Source organism: Callospermophilus lateralis, chromosome 4 (assembly GCF_048772815.1).
Source record: "Callospermophilus lateralis isolate mCalLat2 chromosome 4, mCalLat2.hap1, whole genome shotgun sequence".
Classification (NCBI taxonomy): Eukaryota; Metazoa; Chordata; class Mammalia; order Rodentia; family Sciuridae; genus Callospermophilus; species Callospermophilus lateralis.
In genome coordinates this window covers 110,070,115-110,090,542 of record NC_135308.1, presented here as the reverse complement: position 1 = coordinate 110,090,542, position 20,428 = coordinate 110,070,115, and the positions used below count along the sequence as shown (strand labels likewise).

Here is a 20,428-nt window from a genome sequence, read left to right as displayed (position 1 = left end):
GAATCTTTGTGACAAGTTCTGATTCACAGGCAGAGGGAACTAGAGAAAGATTTGGGAATTTTGTCTGCTTAACTCCCCAAATAATATCATGAATAACCTATGACTCCCTATAAGAAAGGAAAGGGAGGCTGGAGGGAAGTACTTTCTTTGCTAGGAAGATATTCCAGCCTGCCTTCCTCCTTGGCACAATTCCTGACTTCTCCTTGGAAAACCTTTCCCTTGGCTATGAATTTCATTTTTCCTATTTTCACTTCCAAATTTTGGAGACAGTGGATGGAGCAAGAACTCTCAGTGAAATCCAGCCAGGTGAGACTGAGCATGGCAGACCTGCAAGGGTTAAGTGAACCACACCCTAAGCAGGAAAAGCCTCGGACTTTGTGCTGAGCAGCCATCTCTCCCAGCCCCTCCTGGCTTGACTGGCATAGGGAACCTGGACTGAAGGAAGCAGCACAAAGGAAGGTCAGAAGAGTGGACATTAGAAAAAGATCAACCTCTTTCCTGGCTTCCCGACACCATGGACAGCTCCTGTTAATTGAGATACCTCTCCACCCTTGGCACCTGGGACTCCTGCCTGCTTCTTGTCAAATTGGGATTTCATTCACCATTCTCCAAGGGACGCTGACTTACACCAGTGTGGTAAGTCCTGCCTTGACTCATCACTGCTCCTCTTTCACACCTTGGGGTGCCCCACTTGAGGCCTTCTTCCCTTTCCCTTTTCTATCTCCAGCTAATTACATTCCCACTCCTCTCAAATTCAAACCCAAAGAAAATGCCTCTTTCTAACCCACCTTCTGCTTCTCACCCTTCATGTTATTTCAAAGATTCAGCGTTTTTTGTTTTTGTTTTGTTATTGTTGCAGTACTGGGGATTGAACCCAGGGCTTGGTGTGTGGTAGGCAAGTTCTCTACCACTGATCTACACCGTAGCCCAGCCCTTTTTTTTAAATCTGGAAAATCTGAGATAACCATAGTATCTATTTCATCAGGATACTCTAAGCACCAAATCAATTAGTATTTGCATAGTGTTTAGAGCCCAGCCTGGCCCATGGTAAATGCTGCATGATTTCTGGAGACTGCTTTTATCAGTATTCTTATTGCCTCCTTAGGTGTGTCTAGGAAGTTACTGGAGCTTAGGGGAAGCAGGTTGAGGAAAGAAGAAAGCCCCGTCCCTTCTTGCCCCACCTTTCATTTCTCTCCCTCTCCTCCCCTCCCCCATTCAGGTTCTAAGATACAGGAGAGTGGGAGAATGTGTCTCTCTTATTCCTATTTGGGAGTGGCATTGACCATTGTACAAACACTGCTGTCCGGTACAAGTCCACCCCGCCTACTCAGTTCCACAGGAAAGACTGAAGAGGGCTGGGCTTCCTCCTGAGAGAATACCTGTCATGCCATGTGTCTACTGCATGGGGGCCCAGCCCCCACTCTCCCTGTAGCTTACCTCCTTGCCCACCTACCAGCTACTAAAAAGCTGGGTGTGTCCTTCTGGACAAAGTCCATGCCAGAAGTTTACAGGAATGGGTGTAAAAGCTGGAGATGGAAAAATAGAGGATATCCAGAGGCCAATGACAGCTATTTATTAATTGGGGAAGCAAACTCCACTCTCATTTTTTTATGGGAAATTCCAGTTTGTTTGATTTTGGTACTGGGGATTGACCCACGAGCTTTTATTTTTTATTTTGAGATAGTGTCTTGCTAAGTTGCTGAGGCTGGCCTTGAATTTGAGATCCTCCTACTGCAGCCTCCTGAGTTGCTGGTATTAGAGGCCTGTGCTACTGTACCTGCAGGAATTCCAATATTTTTCAGAGTACTCCTACGTCTGTTCTCTAATTCATTGCCTCCTTGACTCGCCATTTAAAGTTGAAGCTCAGTGAGGCATAGTGGCACATGCCTGTAATCCCAGCAACTCAGGATGGCTGAGGCAGGAGCATTGCAGGTTTGAAGCCAGCCTGGGAAATTCATTGAGACCCTATGTCAAAGTAAAATTTAAAAGGGGGGTTGGGAATGTAGTTCAGTGATAAACTGCTTGCCCAACATGTGTGAGGCCCTAGGTTCAATCCCTAGTACCACAAAAAAATATAATAAGAAATAAAAATGAAGCTGGTTGTAACAATGGCAGGGGAGGAGAGACCTCTGGAAGAGCTCCTGAATTAGTTATATGGGTTTGGCTGATTGGAATAGGGGCTTGGAGAAGTAGGGGATTGAGCAGAGTCTGGGTGCTGGCCAGGGCCTCAGAGCAGGAGGGAGGGAGCTTTCTCTACCTGGCTGTGGCTTAACTCTCTCCTCCTCAGCCCTCTCTCCTTCCAGCACAACTCTGCTCCCCCATTGCTGGCAGCTCTTCTTCCCCAGGTGGTCAGAGGCGGGTAGTTCTGTCCTTTCCACCTCAGGAGCAGAGGGTTCCCCCTACATTCCCCAGAGAATGCTGGCCTTCCTGGTTGGTCCAGAAGCTCTTTTAGGTAGGGATTCTCCTGGACAGGGGGAAAGGAAAGCTCCCAGGTCCTTCTGCCCTCTTCCCTTCATGTGGCCCCTTAAGCTAAGCAGACATCAACAAATTGCCCTTTTATTCCTAGGATCCACAGCCCCTCCGGACATGCCTATCCTAGAAGGTACCATTGGCGTGGAGGACCTTGTCCTCCTGGAACCCCTGGAGGAGGAGTCTCTGCTCAAGAACCTTCAGCTTCGTTATGAAAACAAGGAGATTTATGTTAGTTTACTGTGGGTGCCCCTGGCTGTGGGTGTGTTGGTGAGTTCACGTTTCCCATCCCTTACCCACCTGGCTCATTCCCTTCGCCTTCTTCCTGGTTCCAGACCTACATTGGGAACGTGGTGATCTCAGTGAACCCCTACCAACAGCTGCCCATCTATGGCCAGGAGTTCATTGCCAAATACCAGGACTATACCTTCTATGAGTTAAAGCCCCATATGTGAGTAGAGGGACCCAGGGAAGACTAACAAGTTCCCAGCTTTGTGACAATCCTCTAAAGAGGATTCACCAGCTGCCCCCTTCTCCCCTGGCCCCCTGGAGGCCCCTTCCTAGGCCTATTGTTTCTTATCTGATCTGACCCATTTGGGGAGGGTGAAGAAGCATAGTGCTAGGGACTGAGTGAAACTGGTGTCTTGGGTTGGCCTCCCATTAGTCATAGCCCACTTCCTCCCTACCAGCTATGCTTTGGCAAATGTGGCATACCAATCACTGAGGGACCGGGACCTAGACCAGTGTATCCTCATCACAGGCGAGAGTGGAGCTGGGAAGACTGGTGAGGCACCTGGCCAGGAAGCCTTGGAGTCACCTCTGGAACCTCCTCCCTACCTCTTTCCAAGCCAAACCCAGCCCTGTTCCTTCCAACCCAGATTTTGTTCCCACTTTCTGACTCCAAGGGGGTGTGAGGTGCTAGGGTGAGGGAAGTTAAGGAGGAAGGTGGGAGGATGGGTTAGTCTTGGGTGGACCCCTGAGTAAGAGTTTCTTCTGGACAGAGGCTAGCAAGCTGGTGATGTCTTATGTGGCTGCCGTCTGTGGGAAAGGGGAGCAGGTGAACTCTGTGAAGGAACAGCTACTTCAGTCAAACCCAGTGCTGGAGGGTGAGCATTCTGGTCTCTGCACCTCTTCATTCTCCCCATTCCCCCCCCTGTCCCCAGCCCCAGCATCCCTCAGACCTAGACCCACTTCCCCAGTGCTCCAAGACCACTTTTCTCCTGTTCAGCCTGAAAACTGAGATTGGCATGAGGATTTCTCCTTCCCTTCTCTGGAGTTTTCTCTCCCCTCAGCCACCTCACTTGCCCTCTCTTATCCCTGCAGCATTTGGCAATGCCAAGACCATTCGCAACAACAACTCCTCTCGATTTGTAAGTGAATGTGGCCAGCCTGGGAGGAGCAGGTGGGGAATTAAGACAGGGTGGTGAGAGGGGGAGAAGCAAAGTCATTCTCTGGTCTCTTTCTGAAGGGAAAATACATGGATATTGAGTTTGACTTCAAAGGATCTCCTCTTGGCGGCGTCATCACAAACTGTACGTGTCTTCCCCATGTTGTTCACCAACTCTCCTGCCCCTGCCCTGCAGCATCCCTTTCTGCTCATCTACTTCTGTAGGAAGGAAGAGCATTAGACTTCTGGAAACTTCCCAACCACTAGGAGCACCAGGGCTGAGGGCAGAATGAGATGGATGCCGAGGTATTTCCTAGGCCCTCAGGAGGTTTTTTCCTAATTTTCTGCCAGATCTGCTTGAGAAATCCCGAGTGGTGAAGCAGCTCAAAGGGGAAAGGAACTTCCACATTTTCTATCAGCTGCTGGCTGGAGCAGATGCACAACTGTTGAGTAGGTGCCTTCCCCGGACACATGGCAAAGCCAGATCCCCAGGCCCCTGTGAACCCTCTGGTGCCCATCCCTTGAGCCCCCAGACCTCTCCTTGTCTGAATTCCCCAGCTGGAACCTTTCCACTCATTGCTGGGAACAAATCCCATGACCCCACTGTTCTCTTCCTTTGCTGTGGATTGATTGCCAGGGATATGCTTCTTGTCTTTTCACTACTCTTATCCCTCTGTCCTGCCTGATTCCTCTTTCCCCAAGCTGGCCTTAAATATGGAACAATCACCCCCATCTACCTTCCTTCCTACCTCCAACTTCACAGGCTTTATTTATAGTTGGAAAGAAGCTAAGATGTTGTAAGTGTTCAAGAACTTTCAAGGAACTCTTGTTGAAGCTGTCCTGGGCCTACATCAGCCTCACCTAGGACTCTGTCACTGATTTTCTCTTCTTAGATAGTTTAAAGTGGTTTTATACATTCATTCATTCATTCATTCTTCAGATAACTCTTGAACATCTACTATGATCAGGCATTATGTTAGCTTCTAGGGATACAGAGTTTAGTAAGACATGGGCCCTGTCCTTAAAGAACTTAGTCTTTTAGTTATAGCACGCATGTAAACAGATACATTGCAGTACACTGTGACTGGTGTCAATAGACCTGTATGGATGGCTTTAGGGGATTAAGGTGTAGAGTCCCTTGCTTTGTCCTGGGGAAGAGCCTGGATGCTGGACTGGATGGAGGTGGCTCTGGATGGGCATCACTGTGGGCTCTGGTGGGACTTTGACCCTGCTAGAATTTACCTCCTAATTTCCTCTCTTGCTAGGAGAACCATGAGTTTCTGGTCCCCAGACATCTGTCCCTTTGGTTTCTTGTTATTCTCTGCTGGTCCTGTGCCTGACTACATTGCCCCTCCTGGAGATCTCTATGGTTCAAGAGTCTTCACCGGTCTTATCCTCTTGCTTGGCTTAATAGTCTCAGCCATGTTCGGTTTGTCTGAATCATAGGCACTGGAGTCTTGTTCTAGCTATTTCCTCACCTGTTAGTTTAAGCTGAGTCTAGATGGAGTCTCCCTGGTGTCATTATCCCTAGGTTTTCTGACTCATTCTTCCTCCAGATGCCCTTCCTTAGCAGGCTCTTGTTTCAAAATTTGTGTGCTAGAGGGAGCTGCCATTAAACTCTAGTTTAAGGCATACTCCCTGATTCTCAGCTTATTTGCAAAAGAGATAATTGACACCTCTCAAGCTTCCTGATTAGAATATCTTAGGTATACAGCTTTGAACATTTAGGTATACACATTTTAACATTTCCTTGATTCATTTGTTAAAAGAAAAAAGTTCCTACCTGTCAGCTAGGCATATAGAATATGGAGATGAAAAACACAGTCCAAATACACAGGTTGTTCATTTGTGGGAGAGAGAGAAAGAAACCAAAATGCAGCCCATGTGATGTGGGCTAGGATAGAGATTCACTGCAGGGGAACATAAGAGAGCCATTTAACTCAACTCCTCAGCCTCAGAATAAATCTTCTAGAAGAGGTGTCATAGTCAGGGAATACACTATCTGCCACTTTGTTGGTGCTTGGTGAACATATAATGAATGAGCAACCTCGGCCAAGGGTGAGTGAGGTTTTGAGCTCCAGGGGTAGGGTAGAAGATTGGTATTTGTCTTCTTCCCTTACCTTCGTCTTCCCAAAGGCACTGAGACCTGAACAGGATGGAGGGTTTGCTTGATTGTTTTCATTGTTTAAAACCCCAAGTGTGGGGAGAAGTGGCAAATGAAGCTTTTCTTTCATAAAAGTTGGGAAAACAATAAGTATGAATACCCAAGCCTTAAATACTACCTAGGTCTATCAATATAGGAATTAATGATCCCCAAACAAAGGAGAAAAGGGAAGAGCCTAAGACCAAAATGGTCCTTAGGAATAAAGGAATGAATCCAATGAGGGCAAGGACAGTGAGATGACAAGATGTCAAGGCTAGAGGGCTACAGAGAGCCTAGTACTAACCCTCTTCCTCTATGCTGGCCCTCCCAGAGGCCCTGAAGCTCGAGCGGGATACAAGTGCCTATACCTATCTGAACAAGGAAGTATCCACAGTGGGTGGCATGGATGATGCCTCCAACTTCCAAGATGTACAGGTGGGTGACCAATGTGGGGCAGGCTCAGACTCTTAGTCTGTCCCTTGAGCCCAGGTTCTGGCTTTGAAAAAGGTGGGATTGGACTGGTACCACTAGTTCAGCTTGAATTCTGCTTTCTCCCCAAGAGTGCAATGACAGTGATTGGGTTCTCAGAGGAGGAAATTCGACAAGTGCTAGAGGTGACAGCCCTGGTCCTGAAGCTGGGAAACGTGGAACTGACTGATGAATTCCAGGCCAGTGGAATCCCAGCAAGTGGCATTCGTGATGGGAAAGGTTTGTGCCTACCTGCTAGAGCCCCCATCCTGAATCTCCTACTTTGAGTCCTGTTTAACCATCTCCAGTATAATTGACTTCACCTGATGAATCTCATGCAGCCCACCCCTGAGTTCTCCCCACAGAGACTCAATGAGAACTCCCAATGAGGTGGTAAAGTTTAATAGAACTGGGTCCAAGATTTCTCAGTCTCAGTTGCTTCTTATGCAAAATAGGGGTAATCACAACTATTTCAGGAGATATTCATATTAAAGTAGAGGTTGCACACAGAGTGCCTAGATCCCAACACCCACGGTGCCTGCCCCACCCCCATTCCTCCAGGGCCATGTTCTGAATTAGCTATAGTGACTTCCCCAGCAAGACCCAGGGCATCAGTCTCACAGACAGCTTCACTTATTATCCTCTCCCCAGAGGGAAGCCCCTTCTTTGGCTAGGTTCTATTTCCTCATCACTCCAGGTGTTCAGGAGATTGGGGAGATGGTGGGTTTGAATTCTGAGGAACTAGAGAGAGCTTTGTGCTCAAGGACCATGGAAACAGCCAAGGAAAAGGTGGTCACTGTACTGAATGTCATCCAGGTAAGGGCTTTCCTGAAAGGGGCTGCTTTTGAGTCTGGTTTTGAGGCTGCCACACTAACCAAGTTGCCCGTGCTCCCTGAAGGCTCAGTATGCTCGTGATGCTCTGGCTAAGAACATCTATAGCCGCCTCTTCAACTGGATAGTGAATCGAATCAATGAGAGCATCAAGGTGAGTGATGGGCCTCTTCCCTCAATGCCCTCTGCCTGCTGCGGCTTCTTACATTGGCCCCGTCTCCATTCCTTGGTTTCTGAGATGGATGGAAAGAGGATGGGGGAAGGGTACAGCTCCTTCCAGTGTGTTGTGACAACATCACTGGTATTTGAGTTTGACAGTCTGATTCATCTACTTCCCAGCTATGTGGTTTTTCAGTTTCACAAAGATCCTAAGCTATACCCCCAGCCCAAATAAAGCTGTTTTTAAGCAATTATCTACATGAAAGTACTATCTACTTAGAAGCCACTACTGAAAGGCAGCAGGTAAGATGAGACTTGAATTTAGGCTGGGGTAATTGCTTTTCCCTTTTGAAATTTGATTTTTTTGGTCTGAAAAATGGGAATAATCATACTTTATAAGGTTATGATAAGCTCGTTAAATGAAATGGATTTTTTTTGTAAATGCTCTATAAACATAAGGGATAGTTATTATCCTGAAAGGATTTTAATGTCTTTCTACCTCATATCATGGGAACATCATCCTGGAATCTATTTCTATCTTCCTTTTCCTCCTTCCTCCTCCTCTGCTTATCCTGCAGCTTATGGAGGGAGAAGGAGAATAAGATACCACAGTTCCTTTTCAGCTTGGTCAAACTCATTCTAGTCCTCTTTGCCCCCACTCTGACCCTGTCTGCTCCAGAAGGGCCTGGTCTGGTGTGCTCATAGGGCCTGTCCATAGATTTATCTTTTCTCCTCTTCAGGTAGGCATTGGAGAGAAGAAGAAGGTAATGGGGGTCCTGGATATCTACGGTTTTGAGATATTAGAGGTGAGAGAGTCTCACCCAACCTCAGCAGCCTGCTTCCTGGTTACGGAGGGCAGGCTGATGGGGGGATGTGAGAGGATGGAGGTAGGGCTGCAAGGGAGGAAAGGTCTTGGGTGAGCTGATCTCTCTCTTTAACCCTCAGGATAATAGCTTTGAGCAATTTGTGATCAACTACTGCAATGAGAAGCTGCAGCAGGTATTCATAGAATTGACCCTGAAGGAGGAGCAAGAGGAATATAAGAGAGAGGTAAGCTAAGTCTTCTCCCTCCCCTTACTCTTTTTTTTTTTTTTCCTCTCAGTACTGGGGATCAAACCCAGGACCTCATGACTGCTAGACAAGCACTCCACCACTGAGCTACATCCCTAGTGCCCCCCTACTCTTTTAATTATTTCCAGACATATGCCAGATCTTCCTTTCTTCTTGACCACAACTTCCTCTAAATTATCTCCAGATGGGAACACAAAGGATGACGTTTCTCTTGCACAGCTGAGCATTCAGCATTACTAAGTAGTCCTAATGCTCTGCTCCCATCCTCTGTGTTCCCAGCCTCCATCCAGGCCAGGCCAAGCAGGGGACAGATTGATGTAAGGATGTGTGTGTGTGGAGAGTCCTGACAAGAATGAAGTGACAGTTGTGCATGGCCTATGGCAGTCTGTGATCCAGATTTAGAAGGGACATTTCTTTTGGGCTTGGCATCCCCCCACATCCCTTTCTGTGCCTTTCTCCAACATCTCAGAATCCTTTGTTTCCTCTGGGCGCTTGCTGATGTTGCCATCCCCTCATAGCACCCTGATTCCAGACTTCCTCACTGGAAGTGCCCCATGGCTCCAAATTTCCACACCCCTTCCCTGATTCAGTGTAAACTCCTGTTTTCTATGGCGAGGCGTTAGAAAAGTTCTCTGATTGAGCTAATCCATCCCAAAGTGTGAATGGCTGTCTCACTCTTCAAAACCCTCCCAGGGATATTCCTTGTTAATTCTCAAGAATCTGTTGTGGCAGAATTTCAGGCAATGTGGTCACAATGTGTGAAAGAGTTTTTGAAGTTGTTTTGTGTATTTTTATTTTAACAATTTAAATTACCAAATAGATAATAATTCCCATGCTTCAAATTTCAAAAAGCTTAAAAAGGTGTATACACAAAGTCTCCCAGCCATCCTTGTCCCTGGCCTCCTAGTTTCCATCCCCAGCCAGAGGCAACCAAGATGGGCCTTCTTTCAGAGGTTTCTTGCATAGATACAAGCAAATATGTAAATGTATTTTTCTACAAAAAATTATACAAATGGCAGTAAATATAGTGTTGTGCATCTTGCTATCATCACTTAGCAAGAGATTTTTCTACATAAAGATCTTTTTTATGCCTACACAGGATTATAAGGTTATCATAATTCATTTAACCAGTTAGGGAAGATATTTTTAGGATGAAGTTGGAGAGAAACTTGATTTAATTTCCTTCTACTCTCTCCAAAGACCTGGAATAAAAGAAAGGGTTGTGCTCCATAGCCACATTTGGGAGTGACCTCAGCCTGGGAGAGATTAGGAGCTATCCTGACTATGGGCTTGAAGCTCAACAATTCCCTAAAGCAGGGAACAATTGTCTTTGAGTCTTTTGCTGTTGTGCCATTTTTGCTTTTTAAAGTTTTATATTTTCCCAAAGTATGGTCTAGATCAGTGGTTCTTAAACTGTGGTCCTACACCAACAACGTTAGCATCACCTAGGAACATGTTGGGAATGTATTCCTGGGCACCATCTCAGACCTGCTGAATCTGAAACTTGGATGGGGAGAACCCAGAAATCTGTGTTTAGCAAGCCCTCCAGGTGATTAGGATGAACTTTCAAGTCTGAAAATTACTGATGTAGATCTTAGAAAGTGTTATCAGTTGAGTTTTATTTTTGATGCTAAACTGTTGCCCAAGTGTTCCAGTCTTAGAGTTTATTGTCAGAGAAGAGTAGCCATTACTCTTCCACAGACACATGGATCCCTCCCCACTCACATACTGGAACAGATCGTGTTCTCCACCCAAAATATTATACTTTCCTCCCATCCTGCACTACCTGCATTGTCTCACCTATTCTTTCAGGTGGCTCTGATTCCTGCCATTTTTGTGTCCACTCACCCCTCAAATTCTCCACCAACTTGGAGGGACAGGACATAAATAGAACCATACTAAGGACTCTTGGAATTATAGGCTTTTCTGATGGTCCTTTGTAGGATAGGTAAAAGGAAGGTCTTTGGAGACTTGATTTGAATCTGCTCCTACAATTTCTCTCTCCCCTTACCAGGGTATACCATGGACAAAGGTGGAATACTTTGATAATGGCATCATCTGTAACCTCATTGAACATGTGAGTTATCTTTTTCTTACCTCTAGGACCTCCCTTTCCAGAACATCCTTCCCCTGTCTTTCTCTCCACTGTCCCCTTGGTAAGAATGGTAAAGGAGAGCAAAGGCTATGAAGGGCTAGAGCAGGCAATGATGAGAATGTGGACATCTTGAAGGATCAGGTCTAGGTTGCACTGATCTTGTTCCCTTGGCCCAGAATCAACGAGGCATCCTGGCCATGCTGGATGAGGAGTGCCTGCGGCCTGGGGTGGTCAGTGACTCTACTTTCCTAGCGAAGCTGAACCAGCTCTTCTCCAACCACAGTCACTACGAGAGCAAAGTCACCCAGAATGCCCAGCGCCTGTATGACCACAACATGGGTCTCAGCTGCTTTCGCATCTGCCACTATGCGGGCAAGGTGATATAGCAGGAATGTTGGGTAAAGACTAGGGCCTGGGCACAGGCTGAAGGCAGCTGGGGGCGGGGTTTGGGGTGAGATAAGAGCTGACAATACTTTACAACAAGACTGTGAGGACCCAGTGCTGGAACAGTGTGTGGAATTTTTAAACCGATAACTGCTTCTCTATAGGTAATGTACAATGTGACCAGCTTCATTGACAAGAATAATGACCTACTCTTCCGAGACTTGTCCCAGGCCATGTGGAAGGCCCAGCACCCTCTCCTTCGGTCCTTGTTCCCTGAGGGCAATCCCAAACAGGCATCCCTCAAACGCCCCCCAACTGCTGGGTCCCAGTTCAAGAATTCTGTGGCAATACTCATGAAGAACCTGTATTCCAAGAACCCCAATTACATCAGGTGACAAGTTGGGCACACAGGGGAACATGCTTCATAGGTGATGACATGTGCAGGCTCCATGCAGTGCAGAACATGTCTGTGGGGGATGTCTCTGGAACAGGGTGTCAGAGATCCTTTCTTCATGGAAGACAGAGCCAGATGAGAAGCTGAATGGCTTGTAGGTGGAGAGGATAGTATCAGAGTAGTGAGTGAAACTGGGAAGATGAGTGGTTCACTTTCACTGAAATTTTCAGCTAAGGAGACTGTGTGCGGAATAGGTGTGTGGAGACCAGGCTAGTCCCCACCAGCAGTTGTATCTGCTCCTGAATCCTGTACCTTACTCCATTTCCTACCAGGTGCATAAAGCCCAATGAGCATCAGCAGCAAGGTCGGTTCTCCTCAGAGCTGGTGGCAGTGCAGGCACGGTACCTGGGACTGCTGGAGAATGTGCGGGTGCGAAGGGCAGGCTATGCCTACCGGCAGGGCTACAAGTCTTTCCTGGAAAGGTACCGACTGCTGAGCCGGAGCACCTGGCCTCACTGGAATGGAGGAGACAGGTAAGACACTGTGGGGAGACTAGGGAGCAGTGAAGGGCAGCACAGGGAACATCTCTGGGGAAGGCATCTGGAGGTGCCAGCCATATCTCCTGAAGTTGGTGGATGGATACTGGAGGAAACGAAAGATCTCTTCCCAGAGGCTGAAAGGGTTAGAGGCAACATGGAAGAGGACTCTCTTCTGAGATGTCCCTCTACAGCTTTCCCTCATTTGCTTCTGTAGGGAGGGAGTTGAGAAGTTGCTGGGGGAGTTGAGCATGTCGTCAGAGGAGCTGGCCTTTGGGAAGACAAAGATTTTCATCAGAAGCCCCAAGACTGTGAGTTAGAAAGTGCTGCTGCATTTGGTGGGGGTAGAAGGTGGAGGATTCAAAATCCCACTTAAGAAAGGCTGGAGGGAAGGTGGTACCCATAACCTGGAATGGACAGTGGCTCAGGAAGTCTGCAGGAGACCTATCCTTGGGAACTGAATCCTCATGAGTGTTACGCTGCCCTGAGTTTTGGGAGCTGGGTGTGCAGCCTGGCCTTCTCTGAGGGCCTCTATCTGAAGCAGAGCTCCTTGAGGGCTGGGAAGCCTGTGGTCCTGTGGGGTCCAGGAGGACAGCACTGTTCCCTAGGCCAGCCCCTCTTCCCCACCCTTTCTTCCCCCACAGCTTTTCTATCTGGAAGAGCAGAGGCGCCTGAGGCTCCAGCAGCTGGCCACCCTCATACAGAAGACTTACCGGGGTTGGCGCTGCCGAACCCACTACCAGCTGATGCGGAAGAGTCAGATCCTCATATCAGCTTGGTTTCGGGGCAACAAGGTACAGTTGCTCCCCAAATCCCAACCCTTTCATTAGCGTGGGAGAGGTGATTCAGGATGTGGATTTTGCTCAGAGTACTAATGTTTTCTACAGCAAAAGAAACACTATGGGAGGATGAAGGCATCGGCTTTGTTGATCCAGGCTTTCGTGAGAGGGTGGAAGGTAAGGGGGAGGTAGAAGGGATCCTCTCTGCACGTGGCTCCCCCTCCCCTGGATTGAGCCAGCTTCTGGGAAGAAGGAAACCCAAGGGCGGGTCTGTGGCACCCAGGCATTCCTCCCACGCTGGCCTGTGTGAGGGGGTGTCCAGGAGATCCGTACGTGTGTCAGAGCAGCAGAGCTCTGTCTTCTGCGGTAGGTGTGCCCCTCACCGCCACCTGACTGACTTCACACCCATCCACCCCTACGGTTTCAGCTCTTTATCTTGCTCTCTTCCAGAATCTGTCTTCACTTTGGCTTCTTTCTTGTATATCCCCACCAGGCTCGCAAGAATTATCGAAAATACTTCCGGTCAGGAGCTGCCCTCACTTTGTCAAATTTCATCTATAAGAGCATAGTAAGTGCTGTGTGTTAGGGTGGAAGTGGAGGGTGGAAGAGGTTGGGGCAGATTTGGAAGAGGAAGAGGTGACTCAAAGCTTTCCCCAAGAGCTTCCTCATCTTGTGTGTACCTGAGTCCTAGAAGAAGACTGGATAGAGTAGCAACCTGGGGAGTGGCCCCAGCCTGCCTCAGGCCCAGAGCAGAATCAGACAGCATTTTGGCTTGAGTGGATACTGCTGGAAGCCTGTAGCAGAAATGGCCCCAGCATGTCTACCATCTGGTCCATGAGATAATGGGTTGGAAGAATGACTGGGATATCAGGACAGAGTGAGGACACACAGAGGGTTAATTGGCCCAACCTTCCAAGATCTACTTTGGGGTGAGGGTAAAGGAATTCTCATCTTCCTTCTATGCCCTCTGAATCCATATCAGGCAAGTCAGAAAATGAATCTCAGGAAGGATCTCTCTCAATTCTGGAGGACTTGGGTCAGGATGGGCAGGAAAAAGCCAGGCCCTGGGTCACATTCAAACTGTGGGCAGTTTCCAGGGAGGAAAATGGGATAGAGAAGTGTGATTTCTGGAGTCACCTGTCAGATAGCAGTGGTGCTTCTGAAAGGTGTCTGAAAAGAAGCCAGGGAGAAAGCAGCACTTTAGTGAAGTCCTGGGAAAGGCCAGAGAGGGGAAGGAGGAGAGGAGATTGGCCAGAGGACTGCAGTAATTATAACCGACTTCCATCAGTGAGATTTTGGACAGTTGTTAGGACCCTTACTACTCATTGGAGCCTCTCTTTGTTGTCAGAGAGGCTGGGACCCTCTGCTGAGGAGGGGAGTTGGCGTTCCGAGGCTCAGGGCCTCCTGGTTGTCCCCCCAGTCGTGATTCCTCCCACCTCCTGGGGAAATTCTTTCCTCCCTGGCCTTTTCCTCACCTGGCCTCCTCTCCTGCTGGCTCCAGTGTGTCTGCACCTCCAGAGTACGTGCTTTCTTGCTCCATACCTGAGACCTGTAATCTGATTTTGCTCCTATCTCCTGACTGGCCCTTGCACTTTCTTTCACCTGTATTTTATCAGGCAGCTGCTGAGTGTCAACCCAGGAGCTGCTGGGTTCAGATTTCAATAAATCACACCCCACCATAGAAGCATGTAGGGACTCTAGGCATTATTCCTCCAGTGTTCCCACTATTCCATAGTTTGCCAAGGCCTTGATGATAACTAAGGTTAGTCTATATGCCCATTATATTTTAAACACTTACTATGTGCTAAGCTCTTTACATGCTTAACTTCTTTTTTTTCCCCCTTTTTGGAGTTGGGGATTGAATCCATGGCCTCATGATAGGCAAGCTAGTTCTCTACCACTGAGCTATATCCCCAGCCCATATGCTTAACTTTTAAGGTTTTTCAGTAGTCCTATGAAGTAGTCTCTTTTCTTTCCTCCATTGTATAGGTTAAAAACAAAAACAAAACAAAAAACCCCTAAGACTCAGGGGTCTCATAGCTGGTAAATGATAGAGCTGGGACATAAACTATTTGACTTCAGGGCTTTTAACCACTGCCTAAGACTGACAATAACATAGGCCTGGGAAACTCATGGCCCTTGGCAGAAGAGGCAGGAGGACTGCATAGGGAAGGGCAGAACTCTCTAAATATAGACAAAACAAGCAATAAGAATAAAGTTCTCAGATGTTCCACACTGATTGGAACAAAGGAGATTATGAGAGATGCTTAGAAATGTTTCTTGAATTAAATCAAACCAGACCAAGGACTGGGTACTCCAGACTAACTAGAGGCCTCACCAGGTTCAGGTCCTGTGGCCCAAGCCAGCTTCTGAGAGGAGACTTGGGCAGTTCTTGCAGAGTGACAGCAATACATCACGTGCTCTGCCTTTGTCTATTGTAATTTTTATAATTTTTAAACCTTGTAAAAAGTCTTAGTAAAACATTTTCATAAGAATTCCAATCATTTTGCAATACCCAAGATCAAGTTATTTTCTCTATCTTCAATAAGTCTATGCCATAAACAAACAGGGTGCTAGGTGTTCTCTGGGCAGTAAAAACTGAAGAGTCCTTGTTCTAAATTATAGAGGCTAAACAGTAAGATATCATGCATCAAATTTGATTGCATCTTAGAACAGGAAAAATAAAAATGGAGCTAAAAAGGACATGTTTAGAAGTTTATAAAGGACATATGGAGACATTTGAGCCTAGATGGCTGTTAGATGAGTGTTTCTAATGAATGTAGATTTTCTTAGGTGTGATGGAATTATGGTTATGCAAGAGTATCCCTGCTCTTTGGAGATGCATGATGAAGTTACAGGGGGGAAATGTCATGATATCTGTAACCTACAAAGGATAGTCGGGTAGCAAGGATTTGTGTCTGTGAGTATGTATGTGTGTGCTAGTATACATAAGAAAGAGCATATAGTGAGGGCAGAATGTTAACATTATTAGTTGAGGAATTAGGTAAGGGGGTACACAGTATACATGTGTTCATAATAGATTTTTTTCCTAGCTTTTCTGCAAACATAAAAACTCAAAATAAAAAATAAGCCATATTAGGTATTTAAAAAAAAACACCTTAAGTCAGATCATGTTACTCTTCTGCTTTAAGCCCTCTAATGGTAAAAGGTTGCCACACCCTCACCAAAACCTATGAAGTCCTTCAGGATCTGCCTAACCAAGGTTCTTCTTACCTCTTGCTCAATCTACTCCAGCCACACTGTCTTTCTTTGTGTTTCTGGAATGTGTCATATCTGCCGCAGGGCCTGCTTCTTTGCATCCTATCAGATAGCATTATCTGATATTGCATTTTGTATTCTTTTGCTTGTGGTCTGTCTCCTTCCCCACCCCCCTGTAGAATGTAAACCCAATGACAATCAAGACTTTATGCACTCTGTTCACTGCTGTGTCCTCATACCTAGAAGAGTGACAGGCAGAGAGTCAATAAATGTTGAATGGTGGAAAAAAAAATTGGTACTATGAGATCTTTACTCCCAAAGACTCCCTATCTAGAAGGGGAAGATGTTTTCTATACAAATAACTGTAATGTAAACATAGAGGTCTAGACAAAGTATGAGGAGGCTTCAGAGTAAGGAGAGGCACTCTATTGCCTGGAGAATCAGGGAGAGCTTGAGCTGTATCTCAAAGGATGCAGCAGAATCTGGGTGGGCAGACCTAAGCTAAGGGAGGCTAGGCATGGAAGGAGAGTGTGTGGGCTGAGTAGAGGTGTGGTAAGGAGTCCTATCTGGTTGGTGTGGAAGGGAAGTGCAGAGGATCCTAAATGGGTTTCTAAATTGGGGAGTTTGAATGGCAGTCTGAGGTGTTAGACCTGACTGATCAGAGGGGAGAGCAGATTTTGCTACCCATCGAGTAGACAACACAGACACCAACCAACTGTAGGCCACTGAGCTGAGAGTATAGGAAACATGGGAGCAATATGTTAAGACCAGCCTTTGTATTGGTTCCTCCCACTTCACTGCCCTGGGTAACTGGTCCCTGGTTGAAGCTAGTCTTTGTCTCCCTCCACTCTCCATTCATTCTCTCACCTCCTAGTCTCTATCTACACTTCATGTTAATAGATCTCCTTGTCTCTTTGATTCTGTTCTTGCTTCTCATAGGGGCAGCCTTCTTCCTAGTGAGTGGCAGGATCTGGGTGTGAGTCTGCCTGCCACGAAAAGTTACTTATCATCATTCCACTCCCAATCCTCTGCTCCCAACCCAGGCACAGAAATTCCTGCTGGGCCTGAAGAACAATTTGCCATCTACCAAAGTCTTGGACAACACGTGGCCAGCGGCCCCTTACAAGTGCTTCAACAGGGCTAATGAGGAGCTGCATCAGCTCTTCCACCAATGGAAGGTAAGGATAAGCTACCTTTGTGCTTTTCTTTTCTCCATCTTCTGCCTCCCTCTTCTACTCACCCCACCCCCATTTTTGTTTATCGTAGTAAAATATGGATTACATAACATTTACCATTTTAGCTATTTTCATGTGTACAGTTCAGTGGTGTCCAGTACCTTCACGTTGTTGTGCAATCATCACCATCATGTATTTTTCTTCACCCCAAACTAAAATTCTGTACCCACTAAGTATTAACTCTTCATTACCTCCCCCCACATAACTTATAATCTACTTCCTGTTTCTATGAATTTGACTATCACAGATACCTCCTATTACTTGGAATCATATAGTATTTGTCTTTTTGTGTCTGGCTGATTTTACTCAGTGTGATGACATTTGTTCTTTTATTCAGGAAATACTTGTTGAGCCCCCCATCTGAGCTAAGCCTTGCCCTGTGTGCTGAGCCTATGCCTCATGATGCTCATACATGATAGTTTCCATTTCCCTCTCCAGCTTCTTCCCTTCTCTTCAGCAATCCTCAGCCCTGGACCTCTCCTGAAGTGCACACACTTCTGAAGTGTCCAGTGCCTGTCTTTTTCCCTTTGTTTCTCTTCTCCTCTAATATGTGCTAGTCCATGTCTTACCTTCCTCCCCAGCTCTGCCTGCCCTCACCTCCATGATCTTAGCTGCTGTTCCCCCTTCCTTACAGTGCAAGAAGTTCCGCGATCAGCTGTCCCCCAAGCAGGTGCAGATACTGAGGGAGAAGCTCTGTGCCAGCCAACTGTTCAAGGGCAAGAAGGCCTCCTACCCCGAGAGGTGAGGGCTCAGAACCTGCACAGCTAGTTCCATTCAGAGGTGGTTCTCAAACTTGAGCCTGCATCAGCGTCACCTGGCAGGATTGTAGACACCCAGATGTTGTGCCTTCCTCAGAGTTTCTGACTTACCAGGTCTGCCAGTGGTGCTGATATTGTTGGTCCTGGATAACATCTATGAACCACTGAGACAAAGGATATGATGAAGGGTGGGGGAACGGCCCAGAGAACTAGGATAGATACTCTGAGGGTGGGGAGGTGCAAGGTCTTGTCCCCACTGTGTACCTTCCATGTGTCCTTAGTGTCCCCATTCCATTCCGTGGTGACTACATTGGGCTGCAAAGTAACCCCAAGCTGCAGAAGCTGAAGGGCAGCGAGGAAGACCCGATTCTGATGGCAGAGACTGTGAAGAAGGTCAACCGTGGCAATGGCAAGGTGAAGGCCTGCATGCTGAACTCTTCCCCACAGCCCCGTCCAGATCTGGGGCCAGTGGGTGGCAGAGAACAGGGCTGTGTGTGCTCTGCCGAGTAGAACGGACTGGAGGCTGATCCTGCCTATCCTCACTCTCTCCTGTTCCATCCCTAGACTTCTGCCCGGTTTCTCCTCCTAACCAGGAGGCATGTGATTCTCACAGACACCAAGAAGTCCCAGGCCAAAACTGTCATTGGGCTGGACAGTGTGGCTGGGGTGTCAGTCACGAGCCTCCAGGATGGACTCTTTGGTTTGCATCTGAATGAGGTATCTGAGCTGATGGGGCCAAAGAGGATGGGCATCTGGGGCTGATGGGGGCCAGACCTCTCATTCTGGGTCTTTCATATCCCTTAATCTACTTCTGAGGAGAAAAAATGAATCCCTTTCCTGCTGTTTTTTCCTCTTATAAGATGTCACCAGTGGGATCCAAGGGTGACTTCCTGTTGGTCAGTGACCATGTGATAGAACTGCTGACAAAAATGTACCAGGCTGTGCTGGATGCCACGCAGAGGCAGCTTTCTGTCACTGTGACTGAGAGGTAAGGCCATGGAGCTGGTGGTGAGGGACAGCTTAAGACAGATGACCGGGCTGATGGTCATTGTGACCGGGGAAATTTGTGCAGTAAAAGTGAAGGATGCTATGTCAGGGCAGGTCTTGGCAGTGTTTCTTAGTCCCTCACCCAAGTTCTCTGGGACCTTGAGTCATCTGACAGAGGGTGGGGGATGTACCGTGTGCTTGCTTCAGGGCCAAGAGAGGAAACCATCATGGATATGTAGGAGTAGGGCTAAGGAGATGGGGGCACTAGCTTTAGTTTTTCTGTCTGTTCCCCCTCCAGGTTCTCATTGAGGTTCAAGGAGAGCAGTGTGGCTGTCAAGGTCATCCAGGGCCCTGGGCGTGGTGAAAAGAGCAAGCTTATTTGCAAGAAGAAGGGGAGTGATGGCCTGGAGGTGACTGTGTAGTGAGGACAGGCTCCCGCAGAGACACAGCTTCTTTCTCTGGGAGCAGCACTAACTCCCTCGGCCTGCCTCTGTGGGGCATCTTGTGTCTAGCCCCTCTGATCATGAGGTGGGCCTTGGAGACAGAAGAACTCTTGAAGAGGACTTTCCCAACCCTTCCAGAGCTCTCCTCTAAACGCTGCTCCTCCTGCCTGAGCCTCTTTGCCCACTAATAAAATGTGGTTCAGAAAGGTTTAGTCATTGTGGGTGAGTCCCTGTTCTCAATCTCCCCACACAGTTGCATTTAGATCCCTGTCCCCCATGCCCTTTCCCCTCCCTCTGGCTCCTCAGAGCCAGCTAGTACGGATAATAAGGGAAAAGAAGGGAAATTGTCTCTGAGCTCCTTGACCGGCTGAGCTCTGGGGGGAGGGGTTTGGAGAGAGGGGTGGGGGTGGGGCCTTCGGGGACAGTGCTTAGGTCTCAGGTGGCCGATGGGCTGATTCATTAAATGTGTCCCTGGAAGGGAAGAAGTGAGGATCCCTTCTTGGCAGAGACGGGATTGCTTTGAAGACTTAGCCTGACAAGAGGCCCAGGGCTGTAAGGCTCATGTAAGTTGAGGTGAGCTGGGTAATTCAGGGTCCCCTGCACCCAGGAGCTCCCATCACCCCCCCACTCCCAGGCTCAGCACTGGACTCATCACACCTGCCTACCTTGTACCCACTGCCTTTCTGCACATCTAGAATGCCAAGCTGCCGCCAACAGTTATCTTGCTAATCACTGTTCCACAGCTGGGGCCTGCAGCTGGTGGCACTTGACAAGAGGAGGTTCCCCTACCCCTATGATTTAACTCCTTTCCTCTTTATTTCTACTGTGTCATTGTCATTATCTTTTTCTTAGTCCCCAACTGTCTCATACCATCTCATTGTCCCTGTTCATGTGGGCTCTAATATCAATATATAATTATATTTTATAGAATGCTTTATATATTTTCTCACTCCCCTTAACATCTGTTTCCTCATAGATTCTGTCTTGTCTGACCTCTTACTTTTTTGTTCTTTACCTTTGGGAAACATGCTGCCCATTTACTCAGTGAAATTTAGGTTTACCTTCTATAA

The 20,428-nt window shown here is 47.5% G+C and overlaps 1 protein-coding gene across 1 annotated transcript; it reads left to right on the top strand.

Moving 5' to 3' along the window:
* The first annotated feature begins 418 nt into the window (after nucleotides 1-418).
* On the top strand, nucleotides 419-19,337 carry Myo1a (myosin IA). The gene is made up of 28 exons (XM_076853039.1): nucleotides 419-636; nucleotides 2,567-2,700; nucleotides 2,805-2,920; nucleotides 3,159-3,253; nucleotides 3,471-3,575; nucleotides 3,793-3,839; nucleotides 3,938-4,001; nucleotides 4,208-4,306; nucleotides 6,331-6,434; nucleotides 6,560-6,707; nucleotides 7,165-7,283; nucleotides 7,366-7,452; nucleotides 8,198-8,263; nucleotides 8,403-8,507; nucleotides 10,543-10,605; nucleotides 10,800-11,000; nucleotides 11,172-11,398; nucleotides 11,734-11,934; nucleotides 12,155-12,248; nucleotides 12,582-12,731; nucleotides 12,825-12,893; nucleotides 13,210-13,284; nucleotides 16,979-17,113; nucleotides 17,805-17,911; nucleotides 18,210-18,342; nucleotides 18,493-18,645; nucleotides 18,789-18,916; nucleotides 19,214-19,337. The coding sequence occupies exons 2-28, from the start codon at nucleotides 2,587-2,589 to the stop codon at nucleotides 19,335-19,337; spliced, it is 3,129 nt and encodes a 1,042-aa protein (XP_076709154.1). The 5' UTR covers nucleotides 419-636; nucleotides 2,567-2,586.
* The last annotated feature ends 1,091 nt before the right edge of the window (nucleotides 19,338-20,428 follow it).

Coding starts and splice junctions, on each gene's coding strand:
- Myo1a (XM_076853039.1), top strand. CDS start 2,587: ATGCCTATCCTAGAAGGTACCATTGGCGTGGAGGACCTTGTCCTCCTG. Junction 3,840..3,937: donor ACAACAACTCCTCTCGATTT/GTAAGTGAATGT, acceptor CTCTTTCTGAAG/GGAAAATACATGGATATTGA. Junction 12,732..12,824: donor CTTGGTTTCGGGGCAACAAG/GTACAGTTGCTC, acceptor TGTTTTCTACAG/CAAAAGAAACACTATGGGAG.